At 52.1% G+C, this 22,845-nt stretch overlaps 1 protein-coding gene across 1 annotated transcript in view; it reads left to right on the top strand.

Moving 5' to 3' along the window:
• Bmp7 (bone morphogenetic protein 7) overlaps positions 1-22,845 on the top strand; it is a 73,367-nt gene that overhangs the window by 15,619 nt on the left and 34,903 nt on the right. Inside the window, exon 2 of the mRNA XM_021149516.2 lies at positions 11,070-11,262. Coding sequence (XP_021005175.1) covers positions 11,070-11,262 — 193 coding nt within the window. The remainder of the gene's footprint in view (positions 1-11,069; positions 11,263-22,845) is intronic.

The following is a 22,845-nucleotide window of genomic DNA, read 5'->3' as shown; positions in this document are numbered from 1 at the left end:
GCAGAGCTGAGGTGAACAGAAGAGAGATGGCAGCCATCTTTGAAGACTTTTGAATGTACTGGAGGCTCCACAGATGTCATGTGTCCCAGCAGTTGTCAAAGTGGCTCTGTAGGCAGCACTGTCATCCTTGGGACTAGGCTATGTCCAACCACGACGTTGGTATGGTGACAGTCTGCATCTAGAGGGAGAAGTCTTGACCCTCCCATGGCTCAGGTGGATCCCTTGGATCTGGAGCAAAAGCCACATACCCAGGATGTGGAGGCTCACCCCAGCTCTGACCCACAGTAGAAGTCGATGTTTGGTTCCTGCGGTAGGAAACACATGAATAGCCATGTTCTAGATGGGGCATGATGGAGACCACATGAGGTTAGTGATGAGCTGTGCGTGCCGGGCTGATTTCTGCCCAGTTGGGAAAGGACCAGGGACCAAGGGCCAGGTGAGTCTGGGGCAGAGCCCAACGTGTGTCACCTAGGCATGTCTGACAACTGTCCATACAATGGCATCAGCCGCATGTATAGTGTGAGCACCTGCTTCCGTGAACGCTGTCGTCTGAGCAGGAGTCTTTCTGCTAGCTGTGCAGGCAAAACCAGAACTGTCAGTCTCCAGGGTCCACGAAAACCACACATGAGCCTCAGACCCCAAGTTCTGTAGTGGAGGGGTGTATGTGTGTTTGTTGTGTGTGCATACATGAGTGTGCATGTGCACATGTATGTGGGTGCATGTGGAGGCCTGTGTGTGTGCATGTTTGTGCATGTGCACATACATGTGGTGCATGTGGAGGTCAAAGTTAATGTTGGGTGTGGATCTCTTTCCCTTGTGCTTCTGTAGCAGACCCTTTACCCACCAAGCTATTCCCATAGTCCTTCAGTGGAATTCTGACATCCATAGGTCTTCTCACCTTAAAGCCTCCTGTCTTTGAAGATAGTCATCTTGTGTGTCCCACACACATGCCTCCTCCTTGTGTGTCCCACACACGTGTCTCCTCCTCTCTTGTATCAGCACTATCCAAGTTGACTGATTTGGAGCCGGCAGTACCGGGTGCTGCAGAGAGCTGAACAGATCCATCACGCTGAAGACTTGTGTCTGGGAAGAGTCCACAGGCCACAAGTGGCTATTTAAGTTTAAACTAACTATAACAACAAATCAAAGCCCCCAGCCACAGCGGCCACATGTGGCCCGTGGCTACTGCCACGGGTGGTGCACGTGGAGGGAGGCTTATCCTGAGCCACATGGAGGTCAGGTTGGTGGATGCTGGCACATCTGTGTGACATGACCCACTGGAAGAGCAAGAGGACTTGGGAGTGATGAAAGGCATTGGGGTCCCACCCAGCTGGCTGGCAGCCCAGAGAGGGACCAAGTCCAGCATCCTTGACCTCTTGAGGTCCTGCTAGCTCAGAGCCTCTCAACACCACACAATAACATCTGGGAGGCATTGGGAAACACGCCTGCACTCCTAGCGCTTGGGAGATGGAGACCAGAGGATCAGGTGTTCAAGGTTACCCTCAGCTACACAGCAAGTCCAAAGCTAGCCTAAGCCACAAGAAATTGGGGCTTGTCTGGGGTATGACTAAGGCCCTGGGTTTAATCCTCTCTCTGTAATGGATTAATAAATAAAGAAGAAAGAAAAGGAAAAAAATTAGAGTGGGCCTTACCATTTTACTGGGCTGTCTTTGAACCTGTAGGTGCAAGTAACCTTTTTGTTTGTTTGTTTGTTTGTTCGTTTAAGATAAGGTTTGAGTATCCCTGGCTGTTTTGGAACTCTGTAGACTAGGCTGGCCTCAAACTCACAGAGGTCTGCTTGCCTCTGTCTCCTGAGCATTGAGATTAAAGACAAACTTTCCCAGTCGCTAGGATTCCAGGCTCGAGCCACTGTTAATCCCCTTTTGCTGTTCTGCACTTTGGAGTCGGGCAGTGCACTGTGGGGTGTGGCAACATTATGACCTCCACCTACGTAACTCTAATAACCCTGCCCACCTGTGTGATACCCACAGACCAATCCAAGTGCTGCTCAAGAGTGGCCAGGAACAGAAGGGGTCGGGGACAAAGCTGCCCTGACTGGGAAAGGCTGGTTTGGTGGACCGCCATCATGACTGATACTGTTTTCCAGTGTTCTGTTAGATACCAGATAGCCCTGGGTATCTGGATCCCCATCTGGGAACGTGAACGACAGGCCAAGGCAGACCACCGGCTTGTGAGGGAGGAAGGCCCTAGACCAGAGACCAGTCTCTGCTCTCGGTTCTTTTCATTCTGGGTTTTTTTAGGCAAACAACTGGCCCAGCCCTGGAGAGATAATTAGACCCATCTTTCCCCCTTCTCCACCCGAGCCCAAACCCTCAGCTTCATCCAGTTTACAATGATGACATTGTTTGAGCTGTGCTGTGCACATGTGGACCTTGAAGTGTTTAATCTTGCAGCGGAGACTTCATTCTTAGCCCTGCCTCTGTCCTGACATCTCTGTAGGCTGCAGGCTTAGGACAGAATGACCCTGCCCCCCAATGCCAGAGCAGAAAGACATCCCCCAGTGCAAAGCAGAACGCCCCCTCCCAATGCCAACAGCCCTGTGCTCCGAAGGAGGCTTTGTCTCCAAAGACCCTGTTGGAGAGCTGCTATGGGAACTTTGGCGGCCTGATGGTTAGTTACCACAAGTACTCGGTGGCCTTCCAAAGCTGAAGTGGCAGTGAGGTGGATGGGAACTTTTGGGGAGCTCCAAAGGCTCTGCACATCCGGGTTCCCTGCTCAGATGCCTCCCCAGTACAAGGCTGGCTGTGAGTCAGGGTGGTGGGGGCTTGGCCCTGGCCTGTGGGTCTCCAGGTCTCTGTGGCTGCAGTCAGACTTCATACTGAGCTCTAGTGTTCTCAGCTATGAGACACACCGGCCTTGGAGCAGGAGTCTTGTAAGCATCAAAGATGGGACGTGTGGGATAGAGGTGGGGTATCCAGGCGAGAGAGAGAGAGAGAGAGAGAGAGAGACAGAGACAGAGACAGAGAGAGAGAGAGAGAGAGAGAGAGAGAGAGAGAGAGAGAGNAGAGAGAGAGAGAGAGAGAGAGAGAGAGAGAGAGAGAGAGAGAGACTGTGTATATGTGTGCAGCGTGTGTGTGTATGTGGGGGGTGTTTGTGTGTGTACATGTCTATGTATGGTATGTGTGTGGGTGTGTTGTGTGCATATATGTGTGTATAGGGTGTTGGTGTGTGCTGTGTGTGATCTGTGTGTGTCTGGTATGTGTGGTGTGTTTGTGTGTATGGTTGTTGTGTGTCTGGTGTGTGTTGTATGTGTGTATATATGTGTGGATAGAGTGTTGGTGTGTGCTATTTGTATGTGTATGGTCTCTCTGTATGTGGTGTGTGTGTGGTATGTTTGTGTGTATGGTCTTTGTGTGTGTGTATGTAGAGTAGGGGGTGTTTTATGTGATTGTGTGTAAGGTGTTTGTGGGTGTATGCCCACCTCGGCCGGCAAGGAAGACACAACACGGTTGGATTCTTTTCAACAGCTTTTATTGCATGGAACGCCTTGATGCTGCTACGGGACCCTGGGCACCCAGGGAGGTCTGCTTATATACTCTCAGCCCCCATCCACTCACAGCAGGCCACGTTACCTCACCAGGCACGCAGCTTCAGCCAGTCAGGGCGGCAGGGGCATGTCTCCACCAAATATGAACTTGTTTACACTGCCAGCATCATGGTGCACCTGTGCAGCTCTCACGATGGTCGTGGCTTATTTTCAGGTGTATGAGGAAGTCAGGTGCAAGTCATAAGACTTAGCTGCAGTCCCGGGAGCCATCTTGGGACTGCTGCCACACCCACTCCTCACAGGTGTATGTGTGTATATGTGTTGTGTGTAAGGGTATGTTTGTATGTGTATGTGTAGGGTGTTTGTGTGTGTGTGTGTCTGTCTGTGTATGTATGTATGAAGACTGGAGGTTAACCTAAAGTATCATGTCTCAGAATCTGTCCTTCTTAATTTTGAAGACAAAGTCTCTCACTGTGACCTGAAACTCAGCATTAAGTTAAACAAGACTGACTGGCCAGTAAGCTACACAGACCACCTGTCTCACCTCCCTAGCGCTGTGGTCACAGGTTCATGTGGCTGTGTCCCTAGCGCTGAGGTCACAGGTTCATGTGGCTGTGTCCCTAGCGCTGAGGTCACAGGTTCATGTCGCTGTGTCTGGCTTTTCCACGTTGGTCCTGGGATGGGAATCTATTTCCAGGTTTTTGCAGCAAGTCCTTCCCAACCTCTCCTAGCTGAGAAGGCCCTGAAGACAGTGGCTGCCCACCTCACACCTGTCAGCTGCAGTGGCCGCTTGCTAACAGGATGAAAGCAGTCTCTGGTGACCAGTGGAGACATCGGGGCCCAGTGCACTATTGGTGACATGGGCAGCTGCTCTGTCCATCAGTGGTGAGATTGCAGTTCCTCATGAGAACAAACAGAATTAGTATTAGGATTCATCCATTCCCTTTTTTGTCCTTTCCCAGAATCCAAAGCAGGGACTCCAGAAACTGTCCATATGTCCATGCTGTTGGTGACATTTGTCACAGCAGCAGAGAGAGAAAGAGAGAGAGAGAGAGAGAGAGAGAGAGAGACTACCCACATTCCACGTGAGGATGAGTAGGTAACGGGGTGTGGGCTAACCGTAAAATGGAATATTACTCAGCTCTGAAAAGGGACATTCGCACGCCCATTATATCCTTGAGGAATCTCAAGGACATTGCTGAGTGGATGAGCCAGTCACAGGACAGACTCTGATAGGGGGTCCTCAGAGGAGTTCGCCATGACAGGAAGTCATGCAGTCCTCAGTCTCTAGGGCTGAGGAAGTTGAGAATGACGTGAGCATTTAGGGGGAACAGAGTGTCACCTTTTCCAGGTGAACAGTTCTAGATACAGCCGTGTGTGACTGTGTCCCGCACAACTGAATGGCTTGCTCACAGGTGGTGAGGCAGTGCTTTGTCACCCACATCCTCCCATGTGAACATGAAAGCCGAGCGAGCAGCTGTTGAGGGCTAGAGAGATGGCCGAGCAGTTAAGGGCACTCACTGCTCTTCCACAGGATCCGAGTTCAGTTCCCAGTGCCCACCAACCACCTGTAACTAACTCCAGGTCCAGGTAGATCCAATCAACACCTTCTTGCCTCCACAGAGTGCATAGGCATACACACATAAGGCATACATTCACACACACACAGACACACACACACACACAGAGAGAGAGAGAGAGACACACACACACACACACACACACACACACACACACACACACAGAGAGAGAGAGAGAGAGAGAGAGAGAGAGAGAGAGAGAGAGAGAGAGAGAGAATCTTTAAAAATCACCAACTGTAAGGGTTTTGTGTTGCTTGGACTAGAGGCCACCTCGGAAAAGGTACTGACCAGCCAGGGCCTCGAATACAAGCCTAGGCTTCCGCAAGCCTTGGGTTGACTGATGAGGTGGGTATGGAAACTGTTTCCTAGCAAACCTGTCTCCTCCCTCCCCCAGGACAATGTGGACATCCTGGCCTCTCCCCTAAGGTGCTGCCCTGTTAGCGGGCACACACCTTCCTTTAGAGGTCCAGGGTTTCCGGCTCACACAGATTATGAGTGCCTCCAGTGGCCCAGGGTTTCGGGCTCACACAGATTATGAGTGCCCCCTCCCGCCACCCCCCTAACCCCCGGTGGCCTTTCCAAGCTCCTTAATCTCCCACGTTCTCTCGCTCTGCTTTCTGTTTGCGGTTTAAGATGTGAGCTCTCAGCGTCCGGCTCCGGCCCCCATGTCTGCCTGCTGCCGTGCTTCCTTGACTGTGGTGATGGACTCTACCCCTTTGGAGGCATAAGCTCAGATAACCTGTCCTGCTAACACTGCCTCAGTCCTGAGCTGTTTATCACTACAGAAAAGCAACTACCACGGTCGCTTTTTGCTTGTTTGTTTGTTCGCCTTGATCCCTTGTTTCCCTTTTGCAAGTGACCCTATCCTGGAATTACGATGTAAACAGCCACAGGTAACATCCTGTTGTCTGCACTGATGGGTATTCTCCTGCCTCATCATTTAGAGCGACCGTGACAGTGGCAGACACTGCTTTAGAGCCACCCTCTGTGACCGCCATCTTCCGAGGACACCGAAGCACATGGAGCACACACAGGTCACATGATCTAGAGCACACAGCTGGTCAGTGGCACAATGGAGACCAGACTTGGACTCCAGGCCTCAGAAAGTAGAGGTCAAAAGTGCGTGGCTGCAAGTTGCTCAGTCACCTATTGTGCACTGTGGGCAAGCTCACTGGCCTCCTGGAACCCCAGTTTCCTCTGCAAAACAGGGATCCCTCCAACCTTACAGGTCACTCCCCCACACACCCCCCAGACACCAGCCACAGCTGGTCATCTTGGGGTATCTCAGCACTAGCAAGACATGTGCCTTCTGCATCTCTGGGTCCTTCAGCCATCCTTGGCTGTGAGAGAGGTCCCCTCTGCTGTCCTTTTTCCTGGCTGGTCATTTCATTTGCCGGTGGAACTGTTCTGAAACTCAGAGGCCCGGGCCTAAAACTTGTGGGGACTGACTGTACTCCAGCTGGGAGCCCACAGTGTTCCTAGGCAGACAGACACAAGGCAGCTCTCTCCTTGCTGGGCCTGGAAACATCACCTGCTCTGGGAAACCTGGTTGTTCGAGATGGGAGGGGAGGGGGATGGGGGAGGGGAAGAAGGAGGGAGAGAGAGGGGGAGGGAGAGAGGAAGGGGAAGGGGGAGGGGAGGGGAAAGAGAGAAGAGGGGAAGGAGAGGTGAGGAGAGGGAAGGGGAGGGGAAGGGAAGGAGGGGGAAAGAGGGGGAGGGAGAGAGGAAGGGGAGGGGAAAGAGAGAGAGGTGAGGAGAGGGAAGGGGAGGGGAAGGGAAGGAGGTGGGGAGGAAAGGGAAGGGGGAGGGGATGGCTCTTCCTGGCCTGTTCTGTAGGAGGAGCAGAGAAGACACTGGGAGACATAGTGAGAGTCAGCTCTCAGCAGTGGGGGGATTGGGGCCGTGATGACTCTCCTGTCACTCCATAGCACCATGGGATCCAAAGCAGATGTCCCCATGATAGCCTGGTCCCATCTATAGACAAAGTCATCCAAACTCAACCGTGCAGCTGGAAAGAAAGGAGGGGACAGAGGGGAGGACATAGAGAGATGTGCCCACGAGCGTTAGGATGCGGAGGGGAGGGGTTTGGTGCATGGGTTTGGTGCATTGGGGTGGTTGTGGGGGCTCTGCCAGAGCAGAAAGGGACGAGGGCAGGTTGGTCACACTGAGAATGTGTTAGGAGACCGCCAGGCTTGCCTGGGGTGGTTTATGAATGATTTGGGGTCTGACCTGTCATTGGTCTTTGAGGCCTACAATACAACTATCAAGAGAGGACCTGATGCAGGAGGCCGAGGCTCAGAGGAGACAGCCAGGTGCGAGAGAAACCATGATTGTTGGCGTGTGTGTGTGTGTGTGTGTGTGTGTGGTCATTTATATGCAGACCTTTTTCTATGTTGGAGCCATGAGCATGTAAGCGGTCTTCTGTCGGTGGGGTCATTTGCATGCAGGAAGCCATCTGTCTGTGGGCTGTGATCTGGTCCTGAGTAGATGAGCTCTCCAGGGAGGCTGCAGAATGTGAGGAAGCCAAGCTTGGGTGTAGGGAATTCTTGCAAGGTGGGCAGAAGAGGGCAGGGCAGCTCAGCAGTTAGGACCAAGAAGAGATGACTGGGAGTCAGGAGGGCCCCTAACAGTTCCTATGAGGGAGAAAGGAAAGGTGGTATCCAAAGGCAGGAGTCATGTGTTCAGTGCTACCTCCCGGAGGCCAGGAAGACTATGGCTGGCCATTTGTGTCCCAGCTGGTTGCAGTATGGTCTTTTTGACCTTGCCTGGGTAGAGATATTGGTGTGTGCACTAGAAGCGCCTTCCTGAGGTGGTGAAGGCACAGGAACTGGCTGCCCGTAGAAGTACTTTCAGGCCGTGTGTCTTCCTCCTGAGCCTTAGCTCCTGTGTAGCTTCGTGCTTCCCTGTTTCCTTCATAGGACTGACCTCCTGTGGGTCATGTTCCATATGCTACCTTCATAAGCCTCCCTGGCGCTTTGGCAGAAAGAGTATTAGGGTTTCTATTGCTGCGATGGAACACCATGACCAAAATAACTGGGGGAGGAAAGGGTTTATTTGAATTACATTTCCACATCACTGTTCGTCATGGAAGGAAGTCCAGACAGGAACTCAGATAGGCAGGAACCTGGAGGCAGGAGCTAATGGAGAGGCATGGAGGAGTGTTGCTTACTGGCTTGCTCAGCCTGATTTCTTACAGAACCCAGGACAACTAGCCCAGGGATGGCCCCACCCACAATGGGTTGGGCTCTCCCACAGCAGTCACTAGTTAATGCCCACTAGGCTTGCCTACAGCCTGATCTTCCCACTGAAGCATCTTCTATTCATTCATTCATTCATTCATTCATTCCTTTGTTTTTGGAAGCTTTTTTAAAAAAAAAATTGGGATCCCCTCCTCTCAAATGACTTTAGCTTTTGTCAAGTTGACATAAAACTATGCAGCGCAAGTCTGCACACACTGCCACCATCAAAAACGTACTCTCGGTGTCAGAGAAGAGGCAGAAGTGGTGGATCTCTGAGTCTGAGGCCAGCCAGATCTACAAAGTGAGTTCCAGGACAGCCAGGGCTATACAGAGAAATCATGTCTGGAAAGATCAAAAAAAAAAAAAATTCCTGGTTTGGAGGATCCCCCTCTCAGGACCCATAGAACAGGGGATTCAGATGTAATCGAACTGTGGCATTTTATGCAGCCATGAACATTCACTGTAAGAGAGAAGCATCATAAGCACACAAAGGAAGTCAGATGCAGAGGAACCTACACTATACTGTCATTCCTGTCAGAGTCTAGAAACAGGCAAACCCAGCCCCCGGCTGGAGGATCTAGGCTAGGCAAGGCTGGTGCACTCTGCTGATCATCCAGAGGGGCTTGTGTGATAGTCCCCTGAGTTACATGTGTGATTCATGAACACAACACACATAAGTACACATGTATACACGAACGCAACACACATATGTACACATGTATACATGAACACAACACACATATGTACACATGTATACATGAACACAACACAATATGTACACATGTATACATGTATACATGAACACAACACACATATGTACACATGTATGCATGAACACAACACACACATGTACACATGTATACATGAACACAACACACATATGTACACATGTATACATGTATGCATGAACACAACACACATATGTACACATGTATACATGAACACAACACACATATGTACACATGTATACATGAACACAACACACATATGTACACATGNCACAACACACATATGTACACATGTATACATGAACACAACACACATATGTACACATGTATACATGAACACAACACACATATGTACACATGTATACACGAGCACAACACACATATGTACACATGTATACAAGGTGAAGTCTGTTAAACAAGCAGGTATAGCATCTCACCAAACTGTTCTCAGCACGGATGTGTTGGCGAAGGTCTCCGGTTTGGCAGGTCCTGGTTTGAATCCCAGCTTTGTCGCTCCAGGCAGGCTCTTAGACACCATGGGGTCTCGGGTGCATGTTTGCCATTGCTGTGTCATGCTCCCCTCCTAAAGTGACTTGGGCATGTGGGCTGGTTAATTTTAACTACCAATAGACACTGCCTGGAACCACCTGTGAGTTGGCCTGTGAGCCTGTCTGTGGAGTACCGTCTTAATTGCTAATTGTTGTAGAAAGACCGAGTCCTCTGTGGGTGTTGGCATTCCATAGGCAGGGAAGCCCTGCCTACAGAAGAATGAAGAAAGCCAGCAGGCAGAGAGGGTACATTCATTTTCTCTGCTCTTGTCTGTGACCCAGCTCTTGCCTCTGACTTCCCTGCTATGATCGACTGTAACCTGGAATTGTAAGGCAAATAAGTTGCCTTGTGTCAGGTTGTCTTCTCAGCAACAGAAATGAAGCTAGGCAGGATGGGAGGAAGTAGCAGATGACAGGGACTACCCTAAGCTTCCTGCCTTGCCTCCTTATCCTGGGGTCACCTCCCTAGCTCCCGACGTGCAGGAGACTGCCTTGCTCAGCAGCTGCTGCAAAGGGAACTCTTCCTTCCCTGTTCTGTCAGGAACCCCGAGGGCCTGGTGGCATCTCAGACTCCTCTCTGTCATGTGTAAGCTGGTCCTTCCCGTGTGCTGATGTAGAAGGGGTGTGCTCCTTGTGGTATGAAGAGTAGGCAGGAGGAGAGCTGACATCGAAGACACATGGGGGGTTTCTGGGGACTTCTCTCTGAGCAGCTCTTGATCCCTTTTGGTTTGGGGTCGGGTATGAGCTGCATGCTGTGGCTGCTCATGGCGTATTTCTCTTCCCACCTGTGAGGTCGATGCCTCCGTGTTGGCCATTGAACTCACTCTCTCTCTCTCTCTCTCTCTCTCTCTCTCTCTCTCAATAGTATCGTCTACACCATAGGAATTGGCAAGCCCTTCTGAGAGCCGGTAATATCACCAGCCCGCCATGACTAGACACCTTTAATTTTTAAAAGCACATTCAGTCATTCTTCTATGCAGCCAGGGTTGAGGACCGCACTGTCAGACACTGTCCCAGGACAGGTCTAGCAAGGCCCGTGTTCACCAGTGACAGTTACCTCGCCATAACATTATCAGTCGCTTATGTAAATTTGGTCTCATTTTCCATTTGGTGGAACTGAGTTTCAGGTGGGATGTCTTGAATCTTTCTTCTGACACAGCTACTTTAGTGGCCGAGGCTGGGTTTGAACCCAGTCCTGAGCTGCTAGGACTCCAGTCTAATGTGGCTGTTCTATGGCTGTGCTTGGTCTCCCCCAGCAGGGTGGATACAGAGCCATGCTCTTTTTGTTGAGGATGGCTTTGGGGTCTGAGCCTGTGACCATAAAATCCACCGTGTGCCTACATGGAATGGAAGGTTGTCACGGAGGCTGCTGTAGGCAGTGGCCACTCACTTCGGGTCAATGGCATGGACAGAGAGGAATCGGACACTAAATTGTTTTGGTGCTGGTGTGTTTTCTTCCCCTCCAGTGGAACATGACAAAGAATTCTTCCACCCTCGATACCACCATCGGGAGTTCCGGTTTGATCTTTCCAAGATCCCCGAGGGTGAAGCGGTGACTGCAGCCGAATTCAGGATCTATAAGGACTACATCCGGGAGCGATTTGACAATGAGACCTTCCAGATCACAGTCTATCAGGTGCTCCAGGAGCACTCAGGCAGGTAAGGTCTGCACCGGTGTGGGAGCGGCATGCTCAGCTTCCTGTAGCCGCAGAGGAAGGAGTGGGTGACGGGCTGAGGGTGGGGGCGGGACATCCTGTGCCTTCCCCTGTTAGGCCCTGGTCCAGATGACTCTTAATGGTGTGTAATGTGTGAATGTCCCTTCAAACCGTGACCCCATGCAAACTTGGGCAGGGATATTGGGAGTCTATGTAAACGATCTAGGTACAGTGTGTTCAGAGAAGGAGGAGGCTGGAGAGCTGGTATTGATGGTCCTTCTATTCACTGATCCAAGCCCTAGATGACGTCAGACAGCCAATGAAAAGTAGCCATTTATAGTCAAATGCCAAGGGCAGAAAAAGAAAAAAAAATCCAAACCAAAAAAGCAAACACCTGAAGAACTCTTGGCTATCCAAGAATTGCTAGGTCCCGAACCAAAGTCTGTTTTGAAAGACTTATTGTGATCCTTTAGTGATGCCCTGTGTCACACTGAAATGTAAAATAACGGGCCGGGGGCCCACAGCTCAGTTGTAGAGGGGCTTACCTAGGATTCACAAGACCCTGGGGTTAGTCCTCAATGAAGCAAGAAAGGAAAAAAAAAAGTAGTTTTAGACAAGACACACAGGAAATAGCGCTGAAGAGAGAAGCGGACCCTCGCACCGACGCCGAGTCCTCAGTCCCCTCCCTAGGTGGCCATGTCCGCTCCGTTTCTCTTTCTCTGGAGGAGAGACCACCACCCAGTCCCTCCTGCTTCTAAGTGGGGGGCAATCTGCTCGACACCTCCCTTTCTGGTTCTTTCATTTCCACACAGTCCCGTGGGATGGTCTGTGATGTGTGTCGTGCCTACTGGTGTGTCGTGACCTCCAATCTGCTGCTGTGGGGCTGGGTGGCCTCGCTCCTGAGGATGTCTGCCTGGTGTTCTAGAACTGTGGTATGTTATACACAGGTGTGTGCACACCCACGTACCCACACATGGCCTTCGCAGAGCTCACCAGGGTTCCCCCACCCACCAGGAAGGTTGTCCCCACTCAGCAAGACCTCCTACCACTCCGGTGGGTGACGATGGCGTCCTGGCGTGGCTTTAATTTATGCTTACAGCCCTTGCTGCCCTGCACCAAGCTCAACCCTGCAGGGCTTTCTTGCTAGAGAGGCCAGCAATGAACTCTAGGGCAGGCATGGCACAGGGAGGAGCTGGGTGGCTGGGGGCAGGGAGGCAGCCACGTGGGTCAACTCTGAAGCTCCCAGGCACTCAGACGCCCCCTGGATCTTAGCTTGGTCCTCAGTCCCAGCCTCGTGAAAAGGGCATGGGCTATCTTCTGGAGTTCCGGCACCTGCTGTGCACTTGGGAACATTTTTACCCCGGGATTCTTGTTCGTCTGCGATGCCTGGAATCGAATCTGGTCCTCATGTGAGCTGGGCAAGTCAGTGCTCCACCCCCAGGCCATCAAGACGCTTAGCCAGACCGTGGAGTTTTATCTTGGTTAAGATATCTTGGTTGGCTTTAGGCAAGGCATGTACCCAGAGGTTGTTTGTCAACATGTGGGGTATCCACTTGTGCCTGGGGCTCTTGGTTGGCCTCCAAACCTGCCCTTCAGAATGCCTCCCTGGCATCCAGTGGCATCCAGCGAGTCCTGCGCAGCCTACCCTGAGGTTACTGTCATGTGCACACTCTCCTCCCATCTCTCCCGCAGGAGCATGTGCCCTGCTGGTGGCTGAGAGTCGCTGGGTCTGGAGGTCACCTCTCATGTTAAGCTTCTCTTACTGTGCAGATCTCACTTCCTGATGCCACAGCCTTGCGTGCTGTTCTTCCTGTGCAGCGGGTGTCTGTCCCGTGCCTGGGAGTACCCGCCATACCCCGCAGTGAAAGGTGCTGAAGGCCAGGGGCCCACAAGGTGGGTTAGGTGGCACTCATGGAAGGAAGTCTAGGCCGTGACATGGATGAAACAATGGACTCCATGATTCATTTATCAGCTTCTTGTGTGCGCACCTGCCAGGTGCTGTTCTCAGGGGTCAGGCAGTGGAACTAAGTGGGGGAGGGGCTTCCAGAGCGTGAACGCCATGGGAAGTTTTGATTGTGGAGTGCCTGAGTTTCCCATCATGCAGCCATGATGAAGTCCCACAAATGGCAGGCCAGAGCTGCCCTGGAGGCTGTAACTTCAGAATTAGTTAGTGGTGCCTGTCCTCTCTGAAACCTGTGTGTGTGTGTGTGTGTGTGTGTGTGTGCGTGTGTGCGCGCGCGCCTGTTCTCTTCTTGAAGGTTCCTGATGTGGCTTTCAGCTGTGGGTGCTTTCAGGCTCAGTCTCTTCTGAGCATGACCCTGACTGTTTCCACCTGGGCTCCCCTGTGGCATGAGGGGTTCACCCCAATCCGCTGTGAGTGGATTGAGTGAGTGGATTTTAACTTGTCTGTCTGCGGAAACGTTAGTAATAGTTCTTCTTCTTCTTCTTCTTCTTCTTCTTCTTCCTCTTCCTCTTCCTCTTCCTCTTCCTCTTCTTTTTCTTCTTCTTTTAAAGATTTATTTATTTATTTTATGTATGTGAGTACACTGTAGCTGTCTTCAAACACACCAGAAGAGGACATCAGATCCCATTACAGATGGTTGTGAGCCACCATGTGGTTGCTGGGGATTGAACCCAGGACCTCTGGAAGAGCAGTCAGTGCTCTTAACCACTGAGCCATCTCACCAGCCCCGAGACATTAGTTCTTAGTGAGGATAGTTCCGTTGACAGGTCTGAGGGTTAGGACTGGAATCTCCTTTTTGGTACAATTCTACTCGATGTAACAGGAAGATGTGAATTCAGGAACAAGTGAAGAGAGAAGCGAATGGCTGGGATCTGTGGCTGAAGGTGGTGTCATGACAAATATCTGTATTGTGGCCACCAATGTCCTTAGGGTGTTTGAGTGACAGAAGGTCTGTCAATAGAGGACAGAGCAAGGGTCCTATGATCACATAAGGCAGCATGAAGAGACCTGTTGCTTCTGGAACGGGATGGATTCTCTACACTCAGGCCTTGTGGAAAAGATAAGGCTTTGTGTGTCTTCTCTCCGCTCCTGAGATCATGTGATGGGTTCATGCCATTTCTGGGCAATGAGGAGGTATGGATTGTAGTTGACAGAGGGACGTGTGGTATAGAAGCTCCCTGGTGTGCTGGTATCATGGGTGGCTTATTTATTGCTGAGGGCCTGCCTCTGGGGGTGGGGCTCAAGGTTGAGCCGAGGAGGGAACATAGAGCAGCTGGAAGTGGCCTTGAGGGAGAAGAGTTGATTGACAGCAGGAAGGCGGGAATAGTGCCTCTAGTAGGTGTTCTTCCTGAGCCCCACAGGCAGGAGCCCTGAGACCTTTCTCAGGAGTTGAAGAGCTTTGGGCTTTAGCTTGAGCTTGCTTCCTTAATTAAGTTTGTTTTCTTAGTTGCTTTTGAACCTGGTACTTCTCTGGAGGCATGCGCGCGGGCCAACCCGGCTTCAAGAACATGGGTTCCGATCCTACTAGAGTGGCCACAGCCTTGGAGACTCAGTTTCTCCTCTGAGAAGGAATGATCACAGCGTCTCCCTCCCAGGGTTATGGAGAAGGTTTTTAGAGAATATTTTCCACAGTAAATGCTCACTAACCGTGCTCAATAATGGTCTCTCTCACTGTAGGAGGGAGAGAGTTTTTAGTGTCAGACTTCCACAGAGCTGCCCTCCTCTCTGGGCTTCTGAATACTTGTATACTTTAAGCATAGAGGACACAGGCCTGAGCCAGATATAGATGCATGGCTCCTTTGCGTGTCCCCAACTGTGTGTGTTCCATTACAAGCCTCCTGCTTGCCCGGTCCTTTAAGGAGCCCAGTGCCTGCCCCTCCCCCAGCCCCCCAGTTCTGCCACCTCCCTGGGATCTGTGCTTAGAGAATGTAGCTCTGCTGCCCCAAGCCACCCAGCTGCTCAGGGCCTGGACATCTGGCTTCCTGGCAGGCTCCAGGGACCCTCCAGGGGTGCTGGGATTAGCCAGCTGTGGGCTGGCCTCAGCATCTCTCCCCTGTGGGAGTCACTTTCCACCAAGTCCTCTTGATCTCTTGGAGTTGGAGGCCTTCCACCGTCTGTCCCTGCCTCAAGCCAAGCCCCAGATAGCTGGAAAGGCGGGAGAGGTATGACCGAGTCGCCCTTGGCCATCTGTGGGGGAGCCAGCGCTCAGAGGTGGGCCTGGAGATGGTGGCTTCATTCTGCAGGCTTTGCTGGGGTTGATATGGGAGGAGCAGGAGCTTAGCCTTACTTCCTGGACTCCGAGCCCGAGGCTGGACCAACCAACTTCCATGCTCTGGGCTTGTTTCTGCAAGCTGGTGGGTTACAGTAGGCACTCCATCCCAACCTGTGCTCTTCCTGGGAGCCTCCAGGCATGCCCCTCCTGCATGGGGGGCGGTGTGTGTGTGTGTGTGTGTTTGCACCCTGAGCCCCAGGAGGCCAGGCCCTGTCACCCGCAAGGTCGAGATGTTGTCTGCAGCTGGTTGAAAAATGTCCCCTGCTCCATCCCAGGGTCTTTGACTGCCAGGAGGGTGACCTCAGCCTTTCTAATGCCAGGATTTGAATCAACCTCAGCCTGAGTCACTGTGAGGGAGAGAGGGCTGTTTCTATCTGTCCTTCCAGAGAGATATTCGCAAGCAGAGGAGGCCAACGGGGATGACTTACCGGCTCCCTCCTCAATCCAGTCCAGTCCTTCCTGTTCCTGAGTGCCTGTAGGTAGTGGGTGTCCCCTCCAGGACATCTGGCTTTTACTCCTTACTTAGAGGCAGTATCCTACCCAGAGTGCTCCTGCTGCAAGAACAGCTATGCAGCTGCTCACAGCTCTTCCATGCAGCCTGCTGCATCCATCCTCTGAGGTATCTGTCTGCCTTTTCCCCTCTATCCCAGGGTGAGCAGGTAGAGGATGGGATAGGCCACGACTCTGCACCGCAGGACATGCATGGAGGACCGCAGGGCTTTGCTGCAGAGCTTTGCTGGGGCCGAGGGCACGAGAAAGGGTATCTGGTCTCCATATCCCACAGTGGTCTCAAGGTGGCCCCTCGGATGCCACCTCACTTCACCCTGTCCTCTGTGGGGACTTTCAGGTGGACATCACGTTGGGTGCAGGCTCAGGATTTGGTGACCATACTATGAGAAGGCTTCCATAAAACCACGTTCAGGCACAGCACAGAGACATCACTAGCACCAGGGCTGGGACACCTCCAATTTTGGGATTATCTGTTTGTAATAACTTGGTGGGTATTCCGCCTCCACAACGGGCCTCTTCAGTGTTATCCCCCTTCCACAGACGGGGTGACTCAGCTGAGGTCCCATGGTCGGGAAGTGGCAGAGGGAGGGCTTGAACCCAGGTCTGTGAGGTTCTGCACCCATCCTGCACCACTTTCATTCTGAGCCACAGAGACATCAGTGACATTCTCTACTCTGTCTATGCATTACCATCAGTTAGGCTGATCAAAGATCCGATAAAGCCGCCAGTGCGGGTGGGCTGAGCTGAGTGCTGACATTTCTTGAGGCCGCCCATGTGCTCCAGGTGCCAAGCTTGGAGCAAGCAGCTGCCATGTTGGCTGACTCTCATGTCAGATAAGTAAAATGTGGGCCATTCTTGCTTCAGCCCTGGTTATCAATGGCTTGTCTGTCTGCCCCCTTGCAGACTGTTCTTCTCCTCACAGGACAGAAACCTACTTCTGTTCAGGCCTTGCCTGTCCATCTCACTGGCATGGGGGCAGGGGGAAACTAGTTGAGAGTAAGGATCCTTCCAGGAGCTTCCAGCCTTCCTCCTGCTCCTAAAGGCCTGTGTGTCGGCATTCTGTGTCTCCTGGCTTCTATCTCTTGCCACCACATCTCAGCACAGGGGCATGAGCTTGGGATTTGCGTTGCCTTAACAGTGAGCGCTGTGTAGCTGCAGTACCAGTGCTGTCCTGGAAGATCATAGGAGAGAGGCCATGAAAGCCCAGGTTAGGGCCACCTGGGCACCTCTCCTTGAGGCTCCTTTCTCTGGGTCACACTTGAGACCCCAGTTCTAAGCCATGGGCAGGGAAGTACAGTCCCTGCTGCTGCTTGCTTCCTCTCAGGGCCCCTCACTAATTTACAAGGATCACTCTGGAGAAAGCTTACATTCAGTGCCACCCAGCAGGGAGGATGGCAAGCCACTGTGTCCAATCTTGTTAGTTCTGGAAAGGCAGCCGGCCCATCCTGTTCTGTGTCCTGGAGCCAAGTGCCCTCTGGCTTCCTTTCCTGTGGTCTGAGGCCAGCTGGTGGGCTCTGGCGGCTGTTTTGATCTCTGTGCCTCTCCTTCTTCCATCAGTCACCCACAGCCCAGCTTCATGGGCGCTGGGTGGCGGCAGTTGGGTGTCAGTGGTAACAGGGCAGATCTGTGATAAGGGAGCTTGTGATAGAGTCCTGTCAGGGTTCAGCAGGGTGCTTGGCAGGGGGCTCTCATTTTCTCAGGCCCCATCCAGCACGGAATTCCACAGAGTCAGTCTGGGCAGGGGTGCCCAGTCAGGCCCAGCGTTGTTGTAGACCTGTGTACTGGGAGGGCTGTTCTTTGTTGCAAGTTTGAGATACAGTTCTCTGCCTCCTCTCGCAGAGATCTGCCTCTGTGCTAGCGTGGCAGATGTCCCCCTGAGCAGCAGTGATCTCAGGTTCTGGCTATGTGGCTACAAAACCTTGTAGAAGCTGCCTCTTCCCCTTACTTTGTAGAGAATCGAGTCGAGGGACCCAAGATGAAAGCTAATGAGGGTACTGTGTCCATCCTCACACAATTCTGTGAACTGGGTGATAGGTCAGCCAGATTTCTACCAGGGAAACTGAGGTAAGAAAGACAGGACAAACGACCCAGTCTGCCACCTTCAGCCACCTCTGGATGCATGAGTGTGTGCCATTGAGTGTGTGAAGTTGGCAGAGCCAACTGGCAGCTGGCCTGGCAGAGCCTTGTAGAACTCTGAGTGAATTCTGAATGGCAGCTGCAGAGGCTTTCTGCAGGAGTGAAATCTAAGGCACACAGTAGGCACTCAGAGAATGCCTACTGTGGGAATAGTCAGGCCTCTTGCTGTAGGGCAAGGGCCTCTTGCGTGGGGGTGTTGAGGGCCATGGGACATGCCCACAGGTACCTACTACATGCACTAGTGCCAGGGCATCTGCTTGTGGATGGTTGGTCTACCTCCCATGCCTGCCAACTGCCTTGTTTTCAATCTTACCTCAGCATCTGCGCTCAATTTCTAAAAAGCGAAAATTGCCTACCATTATCCCGCGCTCGATTCTCCGAGAGCTTTGCTGTGATGATTGTAATTATATTACGCAGAGCTGGGGGCTGCCCCGGTGTCCAGGGTCGGTGGGCTCTTATTGACAGGGGGGATGGCAGCAGGTGCTGGGGCCCTGGGTTCTTGATGTTAGACTGCATCTGGGGACAGTGGGCTGTAGGATCCGGTCTGTCTGGATAAGTTGATCAGACACCTTAATTCCGAAAGCACTCCGTTCTTGGATTGTGACCTCTGCTTGCCTATAGCAACCTATTTTTCCAAATGTATTAACATATGTGTTTCATATCAGGGCCTGTAAGTGCTTTAGCCTTCTTGGCAGGAAACAACAGGAATCGATATTTTTCACTTTGCTTATAAGCGGTCAGCTGTAGGCGGGATAACAAATGCCTTCTCGGACGCTAATGCTGTGAGGACTGGGGAAACAGGTGTTGTTTCCAAGCGACCCACCATTTCCACAAAGGCCTCCGCTGTCTTAAACCCGGGTCAGAAGCAGCGAGCATGCAAGGCTTCTTCAAGCTCTGGTTTCTTTCCTCCTCTTCCTACTCCCACCCCCATGGGTGCCCCCTTCTTTCTCTTGGGCTGACTAACGGATCACAGCACTGCTTCCCGCGGTCCGCCGTGCAGCTGTGTGAAGAGAGAGACGCAGCCACTGCTGACCAAGCGAAGCTGCTAGTGAGGGAAGCCTGCGGGGCTCTGGCCTCAGGTGGAGGTTTCTCCAGGACAACTGTGAAGTGTGCATGCATGCATTTTTGTGCATGCGCTGGAGCTCACGAGAGTGTGTGTGTGCTGTATATACCTGTGTATGTGAGATCGTGTGTGTATGTGTATGTGTGTGCATGCACGTGTGGGTCTCTGTGTGTGTGCACGCATGTGGCCTGTCTGTGTGTGAGTGTGTGTGTGTGTGTGCTCGCGCGCACGCGCGTGTGCGTGCATAAACATAAACCAGAGAACATAAATCAGTATCTCAGTTACCCCCCACTTTCATTTCTGAGATAGAGTCTCTCACTAAATCTGCAGTTTGGCTCATCTGCCTGGCTAAGACCCAGGACCCTTGAGTCTCCACATCCTTAGCACTGGAATTTTAGGTGCACTTCCTTGCCTGGCTTGCCCTGAAAGCTTAAGGACCTGAGCTGGGTCCCTAGCTCTCTCCTAAAAGCCATCTTCCCAGCCCTGAAATGAGGGTTTGTAGAAGATTTCTAGGACTGGCCTATAAGAACATAGGGGGTGGGGCCGGGAGGGGAGGATGGGGCCGGGCAGGGTCCCCAGGGGATAGCTGCGGTCACTCCCCTGCCTCGGGTGGCAGTTCATAGACAAAGTTGCATTCCCTTCTTGCAGTATTTACACCTCCATGGGACATCATTTCAGGCAGGGCTCCTAGCTTTGGTGCTGTGGGCTTTTGAGCCTTTTCTGGGGTCGCTGATGACCCAGTGGCCTCTCCAGACTCTGGCACACCTTGTAGCACCAAGGTGTGGAAACAGAATAGCCAGTGGACTTGTCTGGAGGGACAGAGTGGCCCTGGTGGGGCAGGGATTCCAGTTCACAAAGAGCCAAGAGTGAGAGCCCAGGGGCCTTGGTGGCCAGGTGTGCCAGCCTTTGGGACAAGCCCCCGTGGAGGAACCAGAGCTGAGCCTTAACTCCGACCTCCCCTTCAGCTTGTTCATGCCTCCCAGTCCTGCCTTGCCTTGCCACCAGGCTCCCACTGTCTACAGTGCCTGAATCTACCTGCTCCCAGAATCCCACCCAGATTAGAGATGAATCCAGACCCTCCGTTCTGATCCAAGAGCCTCATTCACAGGGTTGCTCAGCGCCTGGCCTGGCTCTCAACACCTAGCAGGGATCTTTTCTTAGCTGCTCCTTTTTTTTTAGCTCCCTGTCCTGCTTTCTGAGGTCTCCATTAGCCTTAGCGGTGGAGAATCTTAAGCTTGGTCACAAGCACACTGTCCGTACCACAGCACTGCAGCTTTATGTTGTCTAGTGTCAGAGTTTATTGATAACATTCACAAGCTGCATCCGTTTCCTCGGTGGGAGCATACTTAAGCCACTGGCTGGTGCTGTCGACTTGGGGACTGGAGTGGGGGTGTGTCTGTCTGCTCCCCCCCAACCCCCTGCCCCTTGGTGAGATTAAACACAGTGCAAGGACTAAGCCACACTGTTCATCTGGTGACACATCAAACATCATCCCAGTAAGACAGTGACACCTTGGGAACCCCCCCGAAACTGTGGGGAGCCCTGTGGAACTTCTGAGTCAGCTCCGCTGTGTCCTCTTGATGGACCTCTGTCTGCGGCTGGTGGCCTAGAGGCGGATCTTGCCAGACTTGCCCTGGTCACCACATTTCTGAAATGCCACAGGCTAGTAAACAGCGTTCCTTGTGGCCTCTGGGCATGGTTCTCTCCTACCGTGTGGGCCCCTGGAATCAGACTTAGGTCATTATGCTTGGTGGCAAGTACCTTAAGCCACTGAGGATACTGTGGTCTTTATACCTGGTAATTAGGCCTGGGGACAAATGCAGTGACCTGCTGAGCTGGCCCAGGTGCCCCCCACTTTGCATGGTTCAGGTGAGGCAGGTGTATCGCTTGCTGGCCTTATATCCCTGACATACTAACGGGCCTTTTAACTCTGTTATGGCTTTATGTATGCCCATGTGCATGCATGTTTGTGTGTAGGTGTACATGTGTGTACTTGCATGTTGGAGCCACAACCACAGATACCATCCGCTTTGTTTTTTTGTTTTTTTTTTTTTTTTTTTGTGTGTGTGTGTGTTTTAAAGATTTCTTTATTTTATGTATGTGAGTACACCGTTGTTGTCTTCAGACACACCAGAAGAGGGCCTCGGATCCTGTCACAGATGGTTGTGAGCCACCATGGGGGTCACTGGGAATTGAACTCGGGACCTCTGGAAGAGCAGTCAGTGCTCTTAACTGCTGACCCGTCTCCCCAGCTCCTTGTTTTTTGTATGTTGACATGAAGTTTTTTCATTTGCTTGTGGTTCTCTATGTAGGCTGGCCTGGGCAACCAGCGAGCCTCGGGGACCTGACTGTCTTTTATCTCCTCAGTGCTGGTATTACAAGGACATACCTCAGCTTGTACACAGGTGCCGGGGAGTCAGCGCAGATCCTGGTGTTTCCGCAAGGCAACTTTACCAACCAGTTCATCTCTTTAGCTCTCTGAGGTGGTTCTGATTCCCCTACATGTCCACCTGTTCCTGACTTAATCTGATTACTTGATGGCCAGTCATATCTCACTTGCATAAATCAGTTGTTTATCGGTCTGTGCCCCCCCCCCCGTTTGGGCTGTATGGACCACGAGGAGTGTTGATTTGCAAAAGTAAGGTTTGTTCTCTCAACAGCCTCAGCTCTCACTCTGAACACTGAGAGCTTCTGTCTGTGAGGGTGAGATAAGCCTGAAGGTAAATGGACTGTCTGTACACTACAGAGGGCCTCAGGGCGGGGCACCGCCTGCCTTCCGCAGGCATGGCATCCCTTGCTTCTGTCTGCAGCTCCATGCGCTGCCAATGTCAAGTTCATTTTCTTGCTATACCAGGCTCCCTTCCTCTTTTGGTCTCTGGGTTTTGGAATCTTAAAACAGTCTGTGGGTCTCTTTTCCCTTCAGGTTGGAAAGGTGACGCGGTGGGAAAGCTGTCCGTGTTGGCGTGTTGATGCCATGAGTGTTTGTGAGGAGAGTGAGGTTTCCTTGCCCTGTCTCATTCAGGCTGGAGCAGGAAATGCGGGCGACCAGTGCCAGTCTGGAAAGATCTGCCTTTGTACCACCAGCAGCAGTCAGGGGTCCATCAAGAGGACAGAGCTGATTCAGAGGCTCCACAGGGCTCCCCACAGTTTCGGGGGGGGGCTTCCCAAGGTCTCGATGTCTCACTGTGACCATGTTTGATGTGTCATCGGATGAACAGTGTGGCTCAGTCCTTGCTCTGTGTCCAAGTGGATCTCACCAAGGAGAGTAGGAGGGCAGCCCCCCTGCCCCCAGTTTCTAAGTCTACAGCACTCGCCAGGGTCCCTGCAGGAGGTGGGAGGAGGTACCCAGAGTCTCATTGTGATCATCCTGGGAGTTGGGAGTGAGCTTCCAACGAGATCAGAGTATGACCAGTGGGCAGAGGTCCCAGGGAATTAGGAATCCAGTCCATGTCAGGGGATATTTGTGAAATCCAGAGACAAATTTTCTCTTTTTTCTTTCATTTGTTTACATCCATATTCATTTTGTGTATTTATGTATTTGTTGGGTGTGTTTGTATGTGTGTGACCAGAAGATAATCTGAAGAACTTGGTTTATTCCTACTGTGTGGGTCCTGGGGGTCCATGCCATGCTTGGTGGCAAGCC

This window comes from Mus caroli, chromosome 2 (genome assembly GCF_900094665.2).
Source record: "Mus caroli chromosome 2, CAROLI_EIJ_v1.1, whole genome shotgun sequence".
Lineage (NCBI taxonomy): Eukaryota > Metazoa > Chordata > Mammalia > Rodentia > Muridae > Mus > Mus caroli.
This window is presented reverse-complemented; position numbering and strand designations above follow the sequence as displayed.